Source organism: Tachysurus fulvidraco, chromosome 20 (assembly GCF_022655615.1).
Source record: "Tachysurus fulvidraco isolate hzauxx_2018 chromosome 20, HZAU_PFXX_2.0, whole genome shotgun sequence".
Classification (NCBI taxonomy): domain Eukaryota; kingdom Metazoa; phylum Chordata; class Actinopteri; order Siluriformes; family Bagridae; genus Tachysurus; species Tachysurus fulvidraco.
In genome coordinates this window covers 6,910,145-6,935,053 of record NC_062537.1, presented here as the reverse complement: position 1 = coordinate 6,935,053, position 24,909 = coordinate 6,910,145, and the positions used below count along the sequence as shown (strand labels likewise).

Genomic DNA, 24,909 nt, shown 5'->3' with positions numbered 1-24,909 from the left:
CCAAGACTTTTGGAGGTGAGCAGACATGACCATGTGAGGTGATCCGATTACCCGTGAGGTAGTTCCCCTGATTGTGCTGAGTGTTTTGATATGTCACATGTCCATGTTGTGCAAATTTTTTATTTTGCTTGTTTTGGGGGCGGGGCTACACCTGACGTCACGTGACGTGACCAGATAACCGTGGGGCAGTTCTCCTCAATGTGCTGAGTGTTTTGAAATGTCACATGTCCATGTTGTGCAAACTTTTGATTTCGCTTGTTTTGGGGGCGGGGCTACACGTGACGTAACGTGACGTGACCGGAATACCCGTGGGGCAGTTCCCCTCATTGTGCTGAGTGTTTTGATATGTCACATGTCCATGTTGTGCAAATTTTAAATTTTCACGTGACCTCACGTGACGTCACGTGACATCACATGACATGACCAGAATACCCGTGGGGCAGTTCCCCTCATTGTGCTGAGTGTTTTGATATGTCACATGTCCATGTTGTGCAAATTTTTTGATTTTCCTTGTTTTGGGGACGGGGCTACACGTGACGTCACGTGACGTGACCAGAATACCCGTGAGGCAGTTCCCCTCAATGTGCTGAGTGTTTTGATATGTCACATGTCCATGTTGTGCAATTTTTTTTTTGCTTGTTTTGGGGGCGGGGCTACACGTGACGTCACATGACCAGAATACCCGTGGGGCAGTTCCCCTCATTGTGCTGAGTGTTTTGATATGTCACATGTCCATGTTGTGCAAATTTTTAATTTAGCTTGTTTTGGTGGCGGGGCTACACGTGACGTCACGTGACGTGACCAGAATACCCGTGGGGCAGTTCCCCTCATTGTGCTGAGTGTTTTGATATGTCACATGTCCATGTTGTGCAAATTTTTGATTTCGCTTGTTTTGGGGGCGGGGCTACACGTGACGTCACGTGACGTGACCAGAATACCCGTGGGGCAGTTCCCCTCAATGTGCTGAGTGTTTTGATATGTCACATGTCCATGCTGTGCAAATTTTTGATTTCGCTGGTTTTGGGGCGGGGCTATACGTGACGTCACGTGACGTGACTATAATACCCGTGGGGCAGTTTCCCTCATTGTGCTTGTTTTGGGGCGGGGCTACATGTGACGTCATGTGGTGTCGAGTGACGTCACCAGAATACCCGGTGGGGTGCCAATACTTTTGGCAAAAAATGGCTACTGAGGGTTTGGACATTTCATGTCAATACTGCAGTCATTACTTATTATACTACATAGAACAGTACATGCAATTCTTAATGTTGGATGTATTGTGTGTGAGAGCTTAGAGGACTTTTCGGAATTCCCCATTCAAGTCTATGGGATGTTCGATCGTCGACTACGGGAAAACCGAAAATTCCGTCTGAACTCCGAAATAAAAACTTCGTCTGGATAAGGTCCTAAAGAACCTGTCCGAGTTCGGTGTAAATCGCTCGAAAACTTGCCGAGTTACAAACCTCAAAAGTTTATAATGGAAGTCTATGGGAAAAAATGCCACTTCGAGCTTCCGTACCGGGAATGCCGGAATTCCGATCGCTTAGACAAATAGAAGCAACAAACTTCAGACCAGGGTCTACGACATATTCGAATTTGGTGCATGTGGCTCGAACGCCTTGGCTTCTACAAAGCCAACATAATAATAATAATAATAATAATAATAATTATAATAATAATAATAATAATAATAATAATAATAATAATAAGCTTATAACGGAAATCAGATTGTTGGCTTCTACATAGCCAACATAATAATAAGCTTATAATGGAAATCAGAATGTTGGCTTCTACATAGCCAACATAACTAGATTTGTAAAGTTCGTCGCGACAAACTTTGATTTTGGCTTTGACAGTGCAAGTATTCGCAAAGGCCGGGTGCATTTTGGAGGCGAGTGGACAGAAAGATTGTGAAAGCTGCTGGACCGCTAGGGTGCCAATACTTTTGGAGGTGAGCGGACATGAGCATGTGACGTGACCATAATACCCGTGGGGCTGTTCCCCTCAATGTGCTGAGTGTTTTGATATGTCACATGTCCATGTTGTGCAAATTTTTTATTTTCACGTGACATCACGTGACGTCATGTGACGTCATGTGGCGTGACCAGGATGCCTATTTTTCAAAGCGATCGGAATTCCGGCATTCTCGGTACGGAAGCTCAAAGTGGCTGACATATCCGAATTTGCGGCATGTGGCTCGAACCATTTTTTTAAATAAATTTTTGTCTAAGAATAATAATAATAATATTATTTGCCTCTGACAATACCCAAGCTTTATTATATTAAAGTCATTCTTATCATTCTTTGTGATATACATGTCATATCATGTCAAAAAATAATTATGTAATGTGAGGAGACAAAAAAAAAATGCGCTTAATTTTAATTAATGGGTGGCTCTTAAAAGAGCCGTTGCTGTTCTTAAAAGGACATTAGTTTAAAGTGAAATAAAAAATTATAAAAACTACACTGATAGTTGAAAACAACAAAAAGTTATACAAATGGCAGAAACAACAACATATGTGACCGCCGTGCTGTCCAAGGCACGCCAACACTAGTTTTAAGCATTAAATACACGGTTAAATGTTATATTGTTTGAAAGCTTAGACTCTCGGGATTTTATTAAGCCCACACACAAAGCATAATATGATTTATAGCCATCATACTAATTTAATCCAAGTTGATAGTCACCGGAAATAGGCGGTGCTTACCTTTCTTCACTGGGGTAATATTTTCCAAAACAAATGCTTGTAAAAAAAACCCCAAGAGTCTAAGGAACTGGAATATGTAAGCCTTTTAATCCAAAACGCTTTAATCCAAAATGCGTTTCTGACCGAAACACACAGCACTTCCGTCCTATGTTTTCGGCTCTCAAAGGCTTAAAAAAATACACTGAGCCGTCAGATTTGTAGTCCAGGGCCTAACGAATCAAACGAAAATCATGAAAATAGGGGGCGATCAGACAATATCTATATATTATAATATATTTCATATATATAATATATATATATGAAATGAAACTGAAGCCCACTGTGAAATATAGCAACAAGCTTTAATTCAAGACCTTTACACAGATTCACTGGTGTCTGCTGCCCTCTTTTGGATGTTAGCACATCTACAGAGAGATTCCCCATTCAAGTCTATGGGGAAAAAACACCCCTTTGAGCTTCCATACTGGGAATTCTGGAATTCTGATCGCTTATAAATTCTATAGCACACCTCTCCTCAATGAGCCGGTCGATTTGACACCTCATTTATGGGTCTAGGACAAAAGCTGCGGGACAAGTTACATGCCGAAAAAGTGTCCGGAATAATAATAATAATAATAATAATAATAATAATAATAATAATAATAATAAAAATAATAATAATAATAATAAGTATGCAAGAGAATAAGAATGTGCTTTAAAAAGCACATTAATAATAATAATATGTATGCAAGAGAATAAGAATGTGCTTTAGCAAGCACATTAATAATAATAATAATAATAATAATAATAATAATAATAATAATAATAATAATAATAATATGTATGCAAGAGAATAAGAATGTGCTTTGCAAGCACATTAATAATAATAATAATAATAATAATAATAATAATAATAATAATAATAATAATAATAATAATAATAATAATAATAATAATAATAATAATAATAAGTATGCAAGAGAATAAGAATGTACTCCATCCAGGGTGTATCCTGCCTCGATGCCCGATGACGCCTGAGATAGGCACAGGCTCCCCGTGACCTGAGGTAGTTCGGATAAAGCGGTAGAAAATGAGTGAGTGAGAAATAGAATGTGCTTTGCAAGCACATTAATAATAATAATAATAATAATAATAATAATAATAATAATAATAATAATAATAATAATAATAATAATAATAATAATAATAATAAGTATCCAAGAGAATAAGAATGTGCTTTAGCAAGCATAATAATAAGTATGCAAGAGAATAAGAATGTGCTTTAGCAAGCACATTAATAATAATAATAATAATAATAATAATAATAATAATAATAATAATGATGCTTTGCAAGCACCATTTATAATAAGTATGCAGAATAACAATAATGATGCTTTGCAAGCACTATTAATAAGTATGCAAGAGAATAAGAATAAGCTTATAACGCCACCATAACATAACATAACTATATTTTTTGGGTTTTGGAGAATGTAAAGGATATCATGTCATAAAATACAAAATGCTAACCATACTTATCCTATTTGATATACATCATATGACTACTAGTGGAATAATGAAGTTCATATTTATAAAAAGGCTTATCATACCGTTGTGAAAAGGTTGTGTCTGTTCAACTGAGCTCCTTCTTACAGGAGAGCAACATCCTTGAAGAGTTTCAGTCAGGCTTCAGGCCCCATCATAGCACAGAAACTGCACTTGTTAAAGTTACAAACGACTTGTTCTTAGCTTCGGACCAAGACTGTATGTCACTATTAGTTCTACTTGACCTTAGTGCTGCATTTGACACTATAGACAACAACATTCTTCTAGATTGCTTACAAAATTACACAGGTATTCATGGTCAGGCTTTAAGTTGGTTTAGATCCTACCTGTCTGACCGATACCATTTTGTAGAATTAAATGGTGAATCCTCCAGTTTATTACCAGTTAATTATGGGGTCCCTCAAGGATCAGTTCTAGGACCTCTGCTTTTCTCTATATACATGCTTCCATTAGGGAACATTATTAGAAGACATTAGTTTCCATTGTTATGCTGACGACACACAGTTATATATCTCATCAAAACCAGATACCAGATAGCCACAGTGTCCAAATTAACTCAATGCCTTAGAGAGATAAAAGACTGGATGAGCTGCAACTTTCTATTGTTAAACTCCGTTAAGACAGAAATACTACTCATAGGTCCAAAAACCAGTGCACAGAAACTCTCACAATTTAACTTCCATTTAGAGGGATGTACTGTTAGTAGTAGCTCGACAGTGAAAGACCTCGCTGTTATATTAGACATCAACTTGTCTTTTAAAAATCATATTATCATAATCATATAATCATACTACCAAAACAGCCTTCTTCCACCTTAGAAATATTGCCAAGCTGAGAAACATCCTGTCTATATCTGATGCTGAGAAGCTAGTCCATGCATTCATGACCTCTAGACTGGACTATTGTAATGCATTACTAGGTGGTTGTCCTGCATCCTTAATAAATAGGTTACAGTTAGTCCAAAATGCAGCTGCCGGAGTTCTCACTAGGACAAGAAAGTATGACCATATAACTCCAATTTTATCATCTCTACACTGGCTACCTGTTAAGTTTAGAATTGATTATAAACTGCTGCTACTTACGTACAAGGCTCTTAATGGTTTAGCTCCCATGTATCTAACTAGTCTTCTAACACGTTACAATCTCTGAGATCACAAAACTCAGGACTTTTGGTAGTTCCCAGAATATCTAAGTCTACTAAAGGTGGTAGAGTGTTTTCTTATCTAGCTCCCAAACTTTGGAATAGTCTTCCTGATAGTGTTCGGGGCTCAGACACACTTTCCAAGTTTAAACGTAGATTAAAAACTCATCTCTTTAGTCAGGCGTACACATAATACATCCTATAGTATCAAGCACTAGTACATCAGTCCTCCACATTTTTATGAACAGCAGATATGTTAATCCCTTTCCACTGTTTCTCTCTTTGTACCCATCCCGTGGCATCCAGACACTGTACCAGCTCCCAACGTCCTTTGTGGGACAAAGCCTTTGGACGTCCACTGAGCCGAGGCAGACTCTAAGAATCCTGAGACATCTCCAGTTAGACTCTGTGATCCTAAGGAGATCCGAAGTCCATGATCCTTACACCAATACAACATTTAACTGACTGTATATTACAATCACACCCCCAGTGTCACCCATATGAGGATGAGTTCCCTCTTGAGTCCGGGTTCCTCTCAAGGTTTCTTCCTTTACCATCTAAGGGAGTTTTTCCTTGCCACTGCTACCTGAGTCACCTCAGACTTGCTCATAGGGGGATAAATACATACACATTGTGAACTATATATATCTAATAATAATCTAGAACTTTTATTCTGTCAGTTCTTTTACTTTTATTATTTGTTATTTAATTTATCATTAATTATGTTTACCGTCTGCTCTATGTTTATGTTCTGTAAAGCTGCTTTGAGACAATGTCTGTTGTAAAAAGCGCTATACAAATAAACTTGAATTGAAAACTTGAATCATACCCTATCAGACATAAAAGAACAAATTATTCCATGGGGTAGGCTTTTCATTCTTGTAAAATCAGAGGCTGTTGAAAAGCATTCCTGCCACTATCTGGGACATTGTTAGCCTGAGGGGATGCACTAGGAATGGAATTGTTCCGTTAACCTATTTAAACAATCTTCACTTGGAAAGTAAATTTACATATTCTTCTGAACTCAACCCATAAATATATCTAAAGATTAGTGTTTTGTTTGTAGCTGTATCGAATGTCGTGTAGTGAAAGCATTAATCAGGAAGACCTGAAAAGGGACAATTGGGCAAAATGTAGGCACAACAGACGTATTGGACTCAGCGGAAACTACAAGAGATTGATTTAAGACATGAATATTTATAAGACTGTGGAAAGTTTTTGGATCTGTTCAGTTTTGAACCACCAGTGAGATACTTATCTCTGAATAAACAGGTAACCGGATTAGGAATTAATGACCTGTTAATCTAAAACTAGCAAACTATATATATCAGTGGTTTTCCTTCTAGCCTTAAATAGAAAAATAATTAGTAGGAAGAAACACATTTGTCCAGAGGTACAAACATGCTCCTAAGAATTGGTTTCCTGATATTTCTTGCATCAGCTTTATCTGCCTTTGAAAGAGAACAGCATGCACCCACAATAAGAAAAACTCGTTTTGCAGCCAACAGTCCAAGTAAGTATTCCATCGAGTTTCCAAAATGTGTAATAAATTTTGCTCAGTTTGCTTACAGAGATTACTAGATTTACTAGAATATTTTATTTATATTGTTAAAAAGTGTTTAAGCTATCGTTTTATATGATCTAGCTGAAGTGGTCCGCTGTCTGAACAATGCTCCACAAGTAGGTTGTAGCACATTCTCTTGCCTGGAAAATTCTACCTGTGACACTGATGGTATGCATGACATCTGTAACATCTTTCTCCATGCAGCAGCAGTTTTTAACACAGAGGTAAAAAATAAAACAAGTGATCTTGTATGAGTAAAAACATATAATAATTTGATCATTAAATATATGAGAAAAGTAATGACAAAATAATTTGAATCTCATATATAGGGTAAGACCTTTGTCAAGGAGAGCATCAAGTGCATTGCCAATGGTGTCACCGCCAAGATTTTTCAGACCATCCGACGCTGTGGCACCTTCCAGAAAATGATTACTGATGTGCAAGAGGAATGTTACAAAAAACTGGACATCTGTGGAGTAGCCCGCTCAAACGGTGATGCCATTGGAGAAGTGGTGCAGGTGCCCAGACATTTTCCAAACAGGTAAATCTTATCAAATTTGTCAATATATCTGATCAGTATTCTTCAAGGATGTTTTTTCAACATAGCACAAGCACAAATATTGATTTATTTTAAGTCTTATGATAGCCTGGCATCCCATTTAAATGGATGATAATATAATGTCGGTTGAAATAACTGGTGCTGAGATTAAATAAAATTGGTAATTTACAATGACCTTACTAGAATTGAATGCAATTCATTCTACAATGTAGAATGTATGGCCTTTATCACAAACCCATAAAACTGATGGATTATATATAATGAAATTAGGGAAAAATTGTGATTCATTGCTGAATCAGTATATAAAAAATTTGGTTTTAAGTTTGGTTTTACACTTCTTGAATGTATTTATGTGTTTAAAAAGTTTAGATTAAAAAACTTAAAAAAATAATATTTATTGCAAGATTCATATTAAATTATTTGTGTTAATTTATACAACATAAATAATTCCATTACTGCTACTGTTAAAAATACTTTAGCTAATCAAGCAAAACAGCTACACTATGCATGTATTAAATACACTTAAAACAATCAAATGTTTTTGCAGCATTTGCAAAATGAATTCATGCGTAAATTAGCATTCACAAATAACAAACAATGAACACATTAATACATTAGGCAATGCAAACCATCAAAAATATATTACATATTAACCAAAGGACAAAGTAATACATTTATCTCACAGTAGTGAGTCTCAAGGATTTGGCTTCTTTAGTTCCGAAGTTCCGAATCATGATAGACAATGGCGTAAAGAAATCATTAACCCAACTGTCATCTTAATAAGAATGAGAGTCATGCCCAACAGAGTTTTTTAACATTTCCAGTAAATTGTAGCCCTGTTCAACTGGAGCTGGTACATCTCTAGATGCCTTGAGATCCTCATGTGGTTGGCCTCTTTTCTTTAAAGGTCTGAAATATTCATGAAGCAGAACACATCTGGAACCATCGCTATAACAGTATGGGCAGAAAAAGAGAAGCAAGTGGGCAGGAATTAGCGTTGCTGCTGTTCACAAGCACTAGATGTCCATTTGATCAGATGTTCTGAAGCACAAGGTTATACTAAAATGTTCTACCTAGATTTAAAAGCCTTTACTAGATTTTCTTGTAACTTGTAAAAATTCTTGTAACTAATAGAAGTCCAAAATTTTGTGATAGAATGTGAAAAGACTGGTTATGTGCATGGCAGTTAAACCCTTTAGAGCCTTGTATGTAAGTTGCAGCAGTTTATAATCTATTCTAAACTTAACAGGTAGCCAGTGTAGGGATAATAAAATTGTGCTTATATGTTCATATTTAATTGACCTGGTAAGAACTTTGGTGGCTACATTTGGACTAACTTGCTTGTTTATTGAAGATACAGTATTACCACCTAGTAATGCGTTATAATACTCTGGAGATCGTGAATGCATGAACTAGCTTCTCTACATCAGATACAGAGAAGGTAAGAAACAATGGCAATTTTGGCAATTTCTAAGTTGCTGTCTATTATAAAACCCAGGTATGTTACACCCTTCTAAATGTACAGTACCTTGAATTGCGAAAGTTTCCATGAACTGGTTTTTGGACTAATAAGTAATATCTCTGTCTTATCAGAATTTAATAATAGAAACTTATGTCATCCAGTCATTTATATCTTGTATAACTCAGTTATCCTAGCCTAATTTAGATATTTCATCTGGTTTTAATGAGATATATATCTGGGTACCGTCAGCATAACAATGGCAGTTAATCCCATGCCTTCTGATAATGTTTCTTAAGAGAAGAATGTACTGTATATTAGTAAAATAGATGTCCTAATGAACAAATTTTTTAACCGATCTAGGAGAATGTCAGTATACACATGAGATTAGATAACGAGATGTGGTCAGTGGCTGAACATCCACAGTATACAGTATAGTGTTGAATGCAGCACTCTTTTATTGTCATTTCAACTATATATAGCTGATGTAGTACACAGAAAATAAAATGTTTCTCCAGGATCATGGTGCTACATAAAAATACATACATAAGTACATAAAACAACATGGGGCTAAGGACTTAAGTCCTAGCCACATATAGTGCAACGTAGGCAACCTACTCTACTTCTCTCTGTATGCTGACTCGTCCTTAGCTATGTGAGGCAAAAGACAGTGTAAACAGACAACACAAAATAGAACTGTTCAGTGTGCATACTGTATATTATAAAGTACATTGTGCAACCAGAGCATTTGTAACATATACAAACTTATGTACCAGTAGCAGTTTCATGAGATTTTGAAATGTTGTATGCAAAAACATCAATTTAGTGAGTGATTGATTTATACAGTCAGTGTAGTTCACACAGTTGAGTGTGTATGTGTGTTCGTTGTAGTTGATCTGCCGTTGTAGTTCTGTTCTGGCCTGAATGATATGGTACCTTTTTCCAGATGGCAGGTGGGTAAAGCAGGTGTGTGAGAAATATGGGATCATTCACAATGCTGTTGGCTTTGCAGATGTGGCATATGTTATGAATGTCCATGATGGAGGGAAGAGAGATGCTGATTATCTTCTCAGCTGTCCTCACTGTCTGCTGTAGAGTCTTGCAATCCAAGACAGTGCAGTTCCCAAACCAGACAGTGATGCAGCTGCTCAGGATGCATCATTTGTTTCAGGTCATTTGTAATTTTAACTAGCACAGTTTCTGTGTGATTATGGGGCCTGAAACCAGGCTTAAAAGCTTCAAAAATACAGTTCTTCTGTAAGAAGGAGCATAATTGAACAGACACAAACTTTTCTAATATTTTAGACATTAATGGAAGATTTGAAATGGGTCTGTCATTTGATAATTTGTAAGGATCTAGATTAGGTTTCTTAATAAGATGCTTGATAACTGCCAACTTGAAGGGATTAGGGACGTGACCTTAAGATAAAGAGGACTTAGTAATATTCAGGAGAAGTTCTCCAGCTGTATGGAACACTTATTTTTGTAATTTGGTTGGAAAAGGGTCTAACATACATGTCTAACATACTTAGCTGTAGTGATAGGTTTATATAGCTCTTCTTGTCCTATACTTGTAAACCCTTATATTCTAACTTGTGGAGCTTTAGGTGAGATTAGATAACGAGATGTGGTCAGTGGCTGAACATCCACAGTTGTATTCCTGATGTTTACAATTTTTTTTCAGTGAAGAAATTCATGAAGTCCTCACTACTAAATTGTGATGGAATACTCTTTTCATATATCTAAATTTTTGTTAACCTAGCCACTGACAAATGAGAACCTAGAGTACGGCTCCATTCTGCTTTATCATCTTCCTTCTCTGAGCATGAAAAACATACAGCAGGATATCAATCACATTATTTTTTTCTACCCTCCTCTGCATGTCTCATCCTCACAAGGTGGACAGGAAAGACTCCATTACTGTACTCCTATGGTGCCTTGACAGCACAAATCAGAGTTTTGCTTACCTGGTCACATATTTAAATAAGACACAAGCCAACAACTAGCATCCTTTCTCTGTCAGAAAGAAAGCAACTTGTATGCATGTTGTATACAACATGCATGATGGCTTGTTATATTCCCTAATTACTTAAAAAAATAAACATGGTCAACATTAAAAAGTATATTTTTATTTAGCAGGTATTTCCATTTTAATATATTTTCATGAAAATTGAATGGTAGTTTCAGGGAGTCACCTATAGTGCCTATATGAAGTCTCAATCAAACTGGCCACTGGGCACCCTATCCCTATTTATATTCATAGGGTTTATCGCCACCCAATATCTAGCTAATTTGCATACTATACAAAACCTATTTTTATAAATTAATACTACTGTTTTTGCATCCTCCATTAACTTGGTTTCAAAGTTTCAAACTACTCAAAGATTGTGAAGCTCAATAATTATTAAGAACATCAAGTACAATAAAAAATTTTTGATTAATAAAATCAGTTCTTTTTTTGTTGATTTAACATGTTATATTCCATTCTAAATTTGCCTTTCGGTGCCTAATATCATATCTAAATATGTATGCTTCAATTTGTGATAATAGCCTTTGGAATTTTGGCCCATCTTTTGGTGGTATCGTAGTATGAACCTCAAAAACTATTAAAAGCATGTTGGCATTTGTAAACAATATGTCCACCATACATAAAATAATTTTAAGGTCATGGAGTTGGAGGACTTACATAGAGTAGCTGATTGTTCTGGAATTAATGATTGGTGATGTGGAGATAAACTGATTTAAAAGAGATGTTCTAAGCTCTGAGGACATCTGCAAAGGATCATGATTACTAAAAGACACAATCTGCTTATCCCTGCTTAATTATTTCCAAATAATGGCTGCTTTCAGCCAATCAGATTTCAGGAGGAATTTCACATAGCCTTCATGCTTGGACACTAGGTATTTCAAATGGATTCAAAACTGTTGTTGTTTTTCTCATTGTTGTTTTTCTTCTTGAATATCTGATATTCGTTGTATATACTTCTAGGCCATATTCTCAATATTCTCAATTGTAAATTGTTAATTTTTATATTTAGAAAACACATTTTCATGTTTAGAGCTGGTGAAGCTATTTTTTTCTCATGAAATTGATTTTATTTTTATTTTATGAACCTAGCTCACAAAGAACAAACATTAAACATGTTATTTTTGAAAATTATTTACAGGCTTTTTTATTTTACCTTGAAATATGCTACAAATATTGTAAAATGATTGGATGGAATAAATACTCAGCTCTCAGCTCTATGCATTATAGGTACTACAGCACACTGCTGCAAAGCCTTTTGGACTGTGATGAGGAGACAGTTGAAGTGGTCCGCTCTGGGCTAGTGGGTAGGATTGGCCCTGAAATGCTCACACTCTTTCAACTGTTGCAAAAGAAGCCCTGTCCCCAGGACTTTGGTCATAGTACTGCTGGTATGGAAGGCCTGGAGGGCTTCCGCTGGCCCATGGGAGCACCTCTGTTCAAGATCCAACCTGATTTGCACAACAGGGAACCAAATCACCTCTTTGCCAGGAAACGCTCAGTTGAAGAAGAGACACTGAACACCAAGATGCTAAACCTATTAAAATGAAATAATTCCGAAGTTTTTTTTTTACCTAGCACAAATATAGTCAATCAGCCATGACATATATGGTATCCAAAATATTTCTTTATAAGTGCTGCACCACATAAAAAAAAAAAAGTTATAGAAACCTCTGACTATATTTTAGCATCTTGCATATAGCAGTTTGTAATATCATGCACTTCCTTTAAATAAACAAATAATGTCGAACATACTTGCTTATGTGGTTTCTGACACTTAAAATATTTGAACTACTCTGCTTAATTTGTACAAATTATTTAATATTTATTTAAACAATGTTATCTGGTGTTATATGGTGGTCTCACAGCAACATAGGTTGTCATAGGTTGTTTATTTGCATTATCTATACTTTGGTATACTTTAGTATCATTTACATATTTCACATTTTATCACTTATTACACAAATTTCCCCGTTTCCCTTGCAATACATGTGCTTTGGTCATGCTGTATTGCTAGACATTGTTTGGTCTATCATTAATTCCGTACCTAATTCAGTTTACCATTATTTTTACAAATTGTATCATAAATCTCTATTCTTTTTTCTAGTACTAGTTCATTAGTATAATCATATTTAACACATGAAGAGCTACAGCAGAAGAATTATGTGGACAGGTGATTATTGATCCTTCCATACCAAAACCAACGATTACCCCGTTTGCTAAAACAGCCTTCACTTTTCTAATTTTGGACTGTGGGTATGCGGATTGTGCCCATTCAGTTACAAAATGTTGGGTACAGATGTCTGAGTTGGTGCTCAATTCAAGGTGTTCATTGGGGTTGACATTTGTAAGAAATCATTCTTGATTTTCTCCCATAACCTAGTTATTTTTTTTACATATTTTTCTTGAACTTAAACATGTATTCTTATCATGTTTTTTCTTTGCCTGATCAGCAGAATTTATGACACAAAGAATAAGATTAATTTGTCTGTGTTCACTTATATTCATTTGAACTCTTTCTTTTTTTCACTTCTTACCCTCTCCATGCTTCAGAATGAAAAGAAGCACCACAAAACAAAAACAACAAACTAAAAAATTCAACAGCAAACAGCAAATTCATAACACAACATGTAATAATAAAAAAACACATAACACCAAAATCAAAACACATTACCAAAACTGGCAAATTTAAAGATGGAAGATACACACACAAGACCTCTGAATGGCACCAAGATGTTATTAAAATATCCTTAAAGACCTGTAAGACAAAGTTACACTGTTTGACAATGAGGTCAAATACAATATAATGAGGTAACAAAAAATTAACTATTATTTCTGCATCGTGTAGTGATATTATATGTCTTATCTTAGCAATATTTCTGATACTACACTCATGATTATATCTACATGAGCTTCAAATGAAAGACTGGAGTCAATAATACAGCAAGGTCTTTTACTGCTGCTGAAACAGAAAGGCTATCCAGAATTTAGATGTAATCAGAAATCTTATTTCTGAGTGCATGTGTTCCAAGAACAAACACTTCTGTCTTGTCAGAATTAAGCAGGAGGAGTAAGCATCCACTGGATAATGTCCTTTACACATTCTTCAATCTCATTAAGCTGGTGCCTCTCATCTGGCTTTGCTGCAACATATAACTGTGTGTCATCAACATAACAGTAGAAGTTAATACCATGTTTATGAATAATTACACCAAGAGGTAGCATATATAAGGAGAAAGCAGTGGGCCTAAAACAGAGCACCCAACATAACCTCAGTATGCATAGATAGAGAAGTCTCCATTTAGATCTACAAACTGATAATGATTAGTGAAATAAAACCTGAAACAGAAGAGAGTTCTTCCCTTAACACCAAAAACAGTTTGCAATAAGATGAAGTAACACCAGTAGAAAGACACAACGATTATGAGAGGCTAGCAATGGGTTATTTATTATTTAAAAATACATTTGTAAGATTGAATCAGTCTATCAAAGGGTTTTAAAACATTTTAAGTGCTTATCAGAAACAGTATATTATTATCTACATTATTAGTTATATAATTGTTTGGATTTAAGTAAATAGTCTGACATGGCAAGTATTGATGTTACCAGTGACACCAAAGCTCCGAGGCATGTGTCAAAAAAAGAACCGATTTTCACTGAAGCTTTGTATCAAAGCTTGATTCGTTCTGGCAGAATCACGTGACCAATGACGTCCGAAGCTTTGTTTCACAAACAACCACGTGACTGATTCCTTATCTGATTCAAAGGTTTAAAATTGTGCGTGACACGTGGCGCGCCTCGTGTGTTGCATTGAAGTATTACATGGAATCTATTACTGTGTAGTGAGTTTAGGAGAGTTTATTGTTGCGAGATGTCAATGGAGCCTGTTACAAAAAGATCGCGTTCTGAAATGTAGGAACACTTTCATTTGATTTTGCCCAATAAGGTGGATATATATGGTTTTGTTGTGAAGCCTATATTTATAACTTCACTCATCATTGGGCAATTATACGATTCAGTGTAACATTTAATGTCATATATTTTGTCATATATATATATATTTATTGGATTCGCTTAATTTGGGGGCGGGGCTACACGTGATGTCACGTGACGTGACCAAAACACACGTGAGGCACTTCCCCTCATTGACCTGAGTGTTTTGATATATGACACGTCATTGTTGTGCAAAATTTATGATTACACTTTTTTGGGTGCGGGGCTAAACGTGATGTTACGTGAATACCCGGTGGCGGTGCCAATACTTTTGGACAAAAGTGACTACTAAGTGTTTTGTCAAAACTGCAGTCATTATGGAATTCTATTTATTATTATACTACATCGAACAGTTTTTTTGGGGTGGGGCTACACATGACGTCACGTGAATACCCGGTGGGGTGCCAATACTTTTGGACAAAAATGTATTGACTGGGGGCCAATACTTGTTGAATCATTGGATTGATAGTGTGGAGTTGATAGTTACATGTATTGACAGTCTCCTTTACATCTACAGAGAGACCAAAAGAGTTTTAAGAATTCCCCATTCAAGTCTATGGGGAAAAAATCGAACATCGAACAGAAAAAATTGAACATCGAACAGTTTTTTTGGGGTGGGGCTACACAGGACATCACGTGAATACCCGGTGGGGTGCCAATACTTTTGGACAAAAATGTATTGACTGGGGGCCAATACTTGTTGAATCATTGGATTGATAGTGTGGAGTTGATAGTTACATGTATTGACAGTCTCCTTTACATCTACAGAGAGACCAAAAGAGTTTTAAGAATTCCCCATTCAAGTCTATGGGGAAAAAAAACCCTTTGAGTTTCCGTACCTGGAATGCCGGAATTCCGATCTCTTATAAAAGTCATAGCACACCTGTCCTCAATGAGCCGGTCAATTTGACACCTCGTTCATGGGTCTAGGACAAAAGCTACGGTACAAGTTAAGTGCCGAAAAAGTGTCCGGAAGAAGTATAATAACTAGAATGGTACATTTCCTAAAGAAAATGTGAATGTGCTTGCACGTGCCAAGTTCACCTCATCGAGCTTAGTGTTTTGATATGTCACATGTCCATGTTGTGCAAAATTTTTGATTTCGCTTATTTTGGGGGCGGGGCTACACGTGACGTCAGTTCCCCTCATCGTGTTGAGTGTTCTATGTTGTGTAATTGAGATATGGCTTCTTTATATTGCAATATGGTTCGTAAGGTGCACTACATGGTTGCTAGGGTATGGCTACACAGTTACTATGGTTATATTTGCAGACTAGTTTCTCACCTGCAACAAAAGAGCACACCTGAAAATCCATTTATCTTTTCCTGAAACAAGCGCCATGAAGATCTTGAACTAAAGCATCAATCAGAGATTTTACTGGGAAAAAATGTAATCACGTTACAATAAGGATCATTAGTTCAAATCCCCAAGAGTCTAAGGAACTGGAATATGTAAGCCTTTTAATCCAAAATGCTTTAAGCCAAAACGCGTTTCTGACCGAAAACTCTAAACAGCAGTTTACTTCCGTCCTTTGTTTCGACTCTCACTTGTCCTAGGAGGCTTATAAAACTACACTGAGGCGTCAGATTTGTAGTCCAGGGCCTAACGAATCAAACGAAAATCATGAAAATAGGGGGCAATCGCACAATATATATATGAAATGAAACTGGAAGCTCAACAATTCTAACAACTGTGAAATATAGCAACAAGCTTTAAAGACCTTTACACAGATTCACTGGTGTCTGCTGCCCTCTTTTGGATGTTAGCACATCTACAGAGAGATTTCCCCATTCAAATCTATGGGGAAAAAACACCCCTTTGAGCTTCCATACTGGGAATTCTGGAATTCCGATCGCTTATAAAAACTATAGCACACCTCTCCTCAATGAGCCGGTCGATTTGAGACCTCATTTATGGGTCTAAGAAGAAAGCTGCGGGACAAGTTATGTGCCGAAAAAGTGCTGAGTGTTTTATGTTGTGTAACTGAGATATGGCTCCTTTTATTGCAATATGGTTCGTAAGGTGCACTACATGGTTGCTAGGGTATGGCTGCATAGTTACTATGGTTATATTTGCAGACTAGTTTCTCACCTGCAACAAAAGAGCACACCTGAAAATCCATTTATCTTTTCCTGAAACAAGCGCCAAGAAGGTCTTGAACTAAAGCATCAATCAGTGATTTTACTAGGAAAAAATATAAACACGTTACAATAAGGATCATTAGTTCAAATGTAATGTATTAACTAACATTTACTAACCATGAGCAATAAATTATTGTATTTAGTAATCTTTGTTAAAATAAAGTTTTAAGCATTAAATACACGGTTAAATGTTATATTGTTTGAAAGCTTAGACTCTCAGGATTTTATTAAGCCCACACACAAAGCATAATATGATTTATAGCCATCATACTAATTTAATCCAAGTTGATAGTCACCGGAAATAGGCGGCGCTTACCTTTCGTCACTGGGGTAATATTTTCCAAAACAAATGCTTGTAAAAAATCCCCGAGTCTAAGGAACTGGAATATGTAAGCCTTTTAATCCAAAACGCTTTAATTCAAAACGCGTTTCTGACCGAAATGTGTAAACAACATTCTACTTCCGTCCTTTGTTTTCGGCTCTCACTTTATTTTCCAAAACAAATGCTTGTAAAAAATCCCCAAGAGTCTGAGGAACTGGAATATGTAAGCCTTTTAATCCAAAACGCTTTAATCCAAAATGCGTTTCTGACCGAAACACACAGCACTTCCGTCCTTTGTTTTCGGCTCTCACTTGTCCTAGGAGGCTTAAAAAAATACACTGAGTCGTCAGATTTGTAGTCCAGGGCCTAACGAATCAAACGAAAATCATGAAAATAGTGTGCGATCCCACAATATATATATAAAATGAAACTGAAGCTCACTGTGAAATATAGCAACAAGCTTTAAAGACCTTTACACAGATTCACTGGTGTCTGCTGCCCTCTTTTGGATGTTAGCACATCTACAGAGAGATTCCCCATTCAAGTCTATGGGGAAAAAACATCCCTTTGAGCTTCCATACTGGGAATTCTGGAATTCTGATCGCTTATAAAACCTATAGCACACCTCTCCTCAATGAGCCGGTCGATTTGACACCTCATTTATGGGTCTAGGACAAAAAGCAAGCAAGCACATTAATAATACGTATGCAAGAGAATAAGAATGTGCTTTGCAAGCACATTAATAATAATAAGTATGCAAGAGAATAAGAATGTGCTTTGCAAGCACATTAACTAGAACGGTACATTTCCTAAAAAAAATGTGGATGTGCTTGTACGTGACGTCAGTTCCCCTCATCGTGCTGAGTGTTTTGATATATGACATGTCCATGTTGTGCTAAATTTTTGATTTTGCTTATTTTGGGGGCGGGGCTACACGTGACGTCAGTTCCCCTCATCGTGCTGAGTGTTTTATGTTATGTAACTGAGATATGGCTTCTTTATATTGCAATATGGTTCGTAAGGTGCACTACATGGTTGCTAGGGTATGGCTGCACAGTTACTATGGTGATATTTGCAGACTAGTTTCTAACCTGCAACAAAAGAGCACACCTGAAAATCCATTTATCTTTTGCTGAAACAAGCGCCATGAAGATCTTGAACTAAAGCATCAATCAGTGATTTTACTGGGAAAAAATATAAACACGTTACAATAAGGATCATTAGTTCAAATGTAATGTATTAACTAACATTTACTAACCATGAGCAATAAATTATTGTATTTAGTAATCTTTGTTAAAATAAATTTTATTCTTTGTTCATGTTAGTTCACAGTATATTAAGTAATGTTAACACAGTGTTAATAATGTATTAGTAAATGTTGAAATTAACATGAACAAAATGAATAAATGCTGTAGAAGTGCAGTTCATTATTAGTTCATGTTAAGTAATGTGGTAACTAATGTCAACTAATGAACCTTTATTATAAAGTTTTAGAAAAAAAAAACTGTCCAAGGGTGGATTCAAACCCCGAATCTCTGCATGCTAAACAGATTCGCTATCCACTAGGCCATCCAGGAACACGAGAAAGCCTTTGCGGTACATTACATTGTTCGAAAGATTAGACTCTCAGGATTTTATTAAGCCCATACACAAAGCATAATATGATTTATAGCCATCATACTAATTTAATCCAAGTTGATAGTCATTGATGTTTACTTACATTTAAACCGTCGGTAATATTTTCCAAAACAAATGCTTGTGTAAAAAATCCCCAAGAGTCTAAGGAACTGGAATATGTAAGATTTTTAATCCAAAACACTTTAATCCAAAACGCTAACGAAACTTCACTTCCGTCCAAGGAACTGGAATATGTAAGCCTTTTAATCCAAAATGCTTTAATCCAAAACGCTTGCCTCACAAATGTTATGGGTGGCTCTTAAAAGAGCCGTTGGTGCTCTTAAAAGGACAAACGCCTTAAAAGGACAAACGCTTCCCTTGGAATATGTAAGCCTTTTAATCCAAAACGCTTTAATCCAAAACGCTCGCCTCACATATTATGGGTGGCTCTTAAAAGAGCCGTTGCTGCTCTTAAAAGGACAAACACTTCCCTTGGAATATGTAAGCCTTTTAACCCAAAAACGCTTTAATCCAAAACGCTCGCCTCACAAATGTAAAATGAAGTTCATTTCCGTCCGAACTGTGAAATATAGCAACAAGCTTTAAAGACCTTTACACAGATTCACTGGTGTCTGCTGCCCTCTTTTGGATGTTAGCACATCTACAGAGAGATTCCACATTCAAGTCTATGGGGAAAAAACATCCCTTTGAGCTTCCATACTGGGAATTCTGGAATTCAGATCGCTTATAAAACCTATAGCACACCTCTCCTCAATGAGCCGGTCGATTTGACACCTCATTTATGGGTCTAGGACAAAAGCTGCGGGACAAGTTACGAGCCGAAAAAGTGTCCGGAAGAAGAAGAAGAAGAAGAAGAAGAAGTATGCAAGAGAATAAGAATGTGCTTTGCAAGCACATTAATAATAATAAGTATGCAAGAGAATAAGAATGTGCTTTGCAAGCACATTAACTAGAATGGTACATTTCCTAAAGAAAATGTGAATGTGCTTGTACGTGATGTCAGTTCCCCTTATCGTGCTGAGTGTTTTGATATATGACATGTCCATGTTGTGCTAAATTTTTGATTTCGCTTATTTTGGGGGCAGGGCTACACGTGACGTCAGTTCCCCTCATCGTGCTGAGTGTTTTATGTTATGTAACTGAGATATGGCTTCTTTATATTGCAATATGGTTCGTAAGGTGCACTACATGGTTGCTAGGGTATGGCTGCACAGTTACTATGGTGATATTTGCAGACTAGTTTCATACCTGCAACAAAAGAGCACACCTGAAAATCCATTTATCTTTTGCTGAAACAAGCGCCATGAAGATCTTGAACTAAAGCATCAATCAGTGATTTTACTGGGAAAAATATAATCAAAAAGTTTATTCTTTGTTCATGTTAGTTCACAGTATATTAAGTAATGTTAACACAGTGTTAATAATGCATTAGTAAATGTTGAAATTAACATGAACACAATGAATAAATGCTGTAGAAGTGCAGTTCATTATTAGTTCATGTTAAGTAATGTGGTAACTAATGTCAACTAATGAACCTTTATTATAAAGTTTTAGAAAAAAAACTGTCCAACGGTGGATTCAAACCCCGAATCTCTGCATGCTAAACGGATTCGCTATCCATTACGCCATCTAGGAACACGAGAAGCTTTATTATATTAAAGTCATTCTTATAATTTTTTGTGATATACGTGTCATATCGTCAAAAAAAATTATGTAATGTAAGGAGACAAAGAAAAAATGCGCTTAATTTTAATTAATGGGTGGCTCTTAAAAGAGCCGTTCCTGCTCTTAAAAGGACATTAGTTTAAAGTGAAATAAAAAATTATAAAAACTACACTGATAGTTGAAAACAACAAAACGTTATACAAATGGCAGAAACAACAACATATGTGACCGCCGTGCTGTCCAAGGCACGCCACCAACTAGTTTTAAGCATTAAATACACGGTTAAATGTTGTAGTGTTTGAAAGCTTAGACTCTCTGGATTTTATTAAGCCCACACACAAAGCATAATATGATTTATAGCCATCATACTAATTTAATCCAAGTTGATAGTCACCGGAAATAGGTGGCGCTTACCTTTCTTCACTGGGGTAATATTTTTCAAAACAAATGCTTGTAAAAAAATCCCCAAGAGTCTAAGGAACTGGAATATGTAAGCCTTTTAATCCAAAACGCTTTAATCCAAAAAGCGTTTCTGACCAAAATGTGTAAACAACAATCCACTTCCGTCCTTTGTTTTCGGCTCTCACTTTATTTTCCAAAACAAATGCTTGTAAAAAATCCCCAAGAGTCTAAGGAACTGAAATATGTAAGCTTTTTAATCCAAAACGTACTAAATTGTTTATAGTGTATGAGTGATCGCATGATTGTACATGGCAGTAAGTTGACACCCCATCCTAGGTGGCCCTAGTCTTGCAAAGCTTTACCTTCAGACTGATGGCAGAAGGTCTGGAGTCTGGACTACAGCATAACGTTATGGGGCATTAAAATATAAAGTCAATTTCCCTACAAAACAGACCAGCATGCAACCATAGAATGTTTATTTAATTATGTTGTGTAAATTAATCAGTCTATACCACAAACTTCACAAAATTTGGATAATATAGCCGTTAGCTGATCCTTATAAACGCTCAGCTCTTACTTACTTCCTACATTAGGGAAATAGAGCAGCTTTACTGAACCCCAAGTTCCCTAGAAAAGGCTCAAACCTCCCCACAACCCTATGTATAGTGCAAGGGCGTCGATTTGGGTAGGGAGGGTAGGGACATGTCCCTACCAATATCCAGGGAACACTCAATTGTCCCTATCAATAATTACATTTACATTTACATTTACAGCATTTGGCAGACGCCCTTATCCAGAGCGACGTACATAAGTGCTTAAATCTCTAACACTGAATACATTAATGCTGGTTCACTAGGTTACATACTTAAGATACCACAAGTTTAAAACATTTGTTCAAAGTTACAATGAAAAAGTGTCAAAGGTTTTTTTTTTTTTGTTTTTTTTTAAATGCAAAGGATAAGGAAAATGCTAGTTGAAGTGCTTCCTGAATAAGTAGGTTTTCAACCGCCGCTTGAAAATAGCCAGTGACTCGGCTGTCCGGACCTCTATGGGAAGTTCATTCCACCACCTTGGTGCCAGTACAGAGAAGAGTCTTGTAGTATACTTGCCTCTTACCCTGAGAGATGGTGGAACCAGTCGAGCAGTGCTGGTAGATCGGAGGTTACGGGGTGCAGTGCGAGGAATGATGAGGGCTTTGAGGTAAGAGGGGGCTGGTCCATTTTTGGCTTTGTAGGCCAGCATCAGTGTTTTGAACCGGATGCGTGCAGCTACCGGAAGCCAGTGGAGGGATCGCAGCAGCGGGGTGGTATGCGAGAACTTTGGCAGGTTGAAAACAAGCCGGGCAGCTGCATTTTGGATCATTTGCAGAGGACGGATTGCGTTCATAGGTAGACCTGCCAGCAGTGCATTGCAGTAATCCAGTCTAGAAATGACAAGAGACTGAACAAGTACCTGGGCAGTCTGTGTGGACAAAAATGGCCGAATCCTTCTAATGTTGTAGAGAAGAAACCGACATGAGCGAGTCACATTTGCAACATGAGAGGTTGAACATAATTCAACCAAGCATATATATATATATATATATATATATATATATATATATATATATATATATATATATATATACATAACCACTGATTTCCGTCTGTGTCTTGTGCTTTTTTACTTATTTCATTTAACATTTATCCAGGAATCATTAAATAAGATGAAAAATATTTTACAAGGTTAACAGATCTACCCCCTGCAATGAGTCCCGCCTCTGTAACTCACCTCTCTAAAAGTATTGGCCTTTGCCTTTTTTGAGTCCTGCCTCTCTAACCCACGTCGCTGTTTGATTGGCTTTGTCTTTCTCGCTAATGTGTTGAGGTAGGCTGCAGCTATATTCCATTGTATGAAGCAATATACAACGTGATTATGCAGGCTACCGGTATGTGAGTAAGAACCTGAGCCGATCCTGGCCTCCCTGGGGCCCTAAGCAAAATTCTGCTAAGGGGCCCTCCTACCTGACCCGTGACCATTTGCCACACATTCACACTTGACACCCCACTTGCTCCCATTACAAACCTCCCTCCTTTTAAAGAAAGTTTGCTCCATCGCTCGGTCAAAGAGTAAAACATTACAGAATTGAATGAGGTATAAACAAATCTTTATTGAATGGAATATTTTAAATAGAATTTTGAGTTGAATATTGGCAATTGAATTTAAAGTGAATATTAAAATTATCTTAAATAAGCAGAAAATAATAATATAACAAAATATTTATATATATATATATATATATAAGAAATAGAACACAGCTTTGGATTTTTGCATTAGGACCCACTTAAACTGCCTCTCTCAGATTCCTCTTTATCCATTTTCAAATATAAAATACTATTTATAATATGACTTGGCTCTTGCAATATTCAAATAGTGAATATTATGTAATAGCAGATATCAGAAATTACGTTTTTACTAGTGTAAAAACTAGAAATCACACTTAATATTTACATTTTAAGTATTGAAAACTGAATTCTTGATATCAAAAATCCATATCATGTGAATGTATAAAAGCTAAAATAGCTTGCCATACCGTATCACATGTGTTTTATATTATGCATGAGAGCAATACTTGATCCCTGATGGTTATTATTTACTGAGGGATGTGCATTCATATTGACCTGGAATTATGCCCACTCCAATGTAAATCCATTGGTTTCCATATTGCATTAACATTGTTGTAAACTTGATTGAGAGACTATAAACATTGTCATTTAGGAGTGCTATCACGCTACTTTTTGTACTTTTTTGCTGCTGGAAAGCGCACGTCATGTTCACGCGCGGCGCGGTAATCGAGCTGCCGTTTATAAACTCCGTTTCACTTGGGCGTTTATTCACGCGAATGTTCACGCAATAAATTGTTGTGTGACAGACAGACAGGTCACGAGATGCACTGGCAGCACTGTACAGCTAATTTAGCTAGTCAGATAGAGACTAGAGACAGAATCACATCAACTTAACTTTACTGTTATTTGCTCTTGCTGACATCAAACTTGAAGAGAACACAAGTTTACCTGATTGCTGTTCTCGCATTTCACTCTCATTTTGTTTCATTTTTTTCTTTTTATGGCCAGATGGATAGCTCCACTTCATATTGTCATCTAAACAGTAAACATTAACACGCGCTGTAAAATGAGGCAGGGGAGGCAGGGCCTTGCGTAATTTGTGGGGCCCTAAGCAGCTTGCGTAGTGAGCGTATAAGAAAGTATTCTTATAACAACAGTTTTTTGCACAAAGTACGGGGAATGTTGTGTCACACATCGATTCAGGGGCAGTGTTTTTCACAGTACATTACAATCCCATATTACAGTTTTTTCTGAATGCTTAAGCGCTAATCGTGATTCTTGTAGCACAATTTCTAAAACTATTAATACGTATAGCAAAACCACTCAATGAGTTTGCAAAACTAAAAACATAAACACTGCTTTGCACTCAGTTTGCAATTTTGTAACACACACTTTGCAAAACTTTAAACACAACTCACTGCTTACACTCAATTACCAAATTTCCAACACACTCCTAGCAAAATTATACACATGTATGGCTATCATTAACACTATTTTGCCAACTGTCTGGCACACTTTCACATGTGAAAACTGTTTTAGATAATTAGTTCACTTTGCAATCAGCCTAAGCACTATAAATAAGCCACAGGTAAGCTGTCTGTGTGGAGTATGATGGAAGGAGCAGTAAGAGTGAGAAGAGTGAGA

General features: G+C 36.5%; 1 protein-coding gene across 1 annotated transcript; it reads left to right on the top strand.

Moving 5' to 3' along the window:
- Positions 1-6,742: 6,742 nt before the first annotated feature.
- On the top strand, positions 6,743-12,749 carry stc1l (stanniocalcin 1, like). The gene is made up of 4 exons (XM_027139410.2): positions 6,743-6,904; positions 7,037-7,179; positions 7,285-7,496; positions 12,230-12,749. The coding sequence occupies exons 1-4, from the start codon at positions 6,793-6,795 to the stop codon at positions 12,546-12,548; spliced, it is 786 nt and encodes a 261-aa protein (XP_026995211.1). The 5' UTR covers positions 6,743-6,792; the 3' UTR covers positions 12,549-12,749.
- Positions 12,750-24,909: the final 12,160 nt, after the last annotated feature.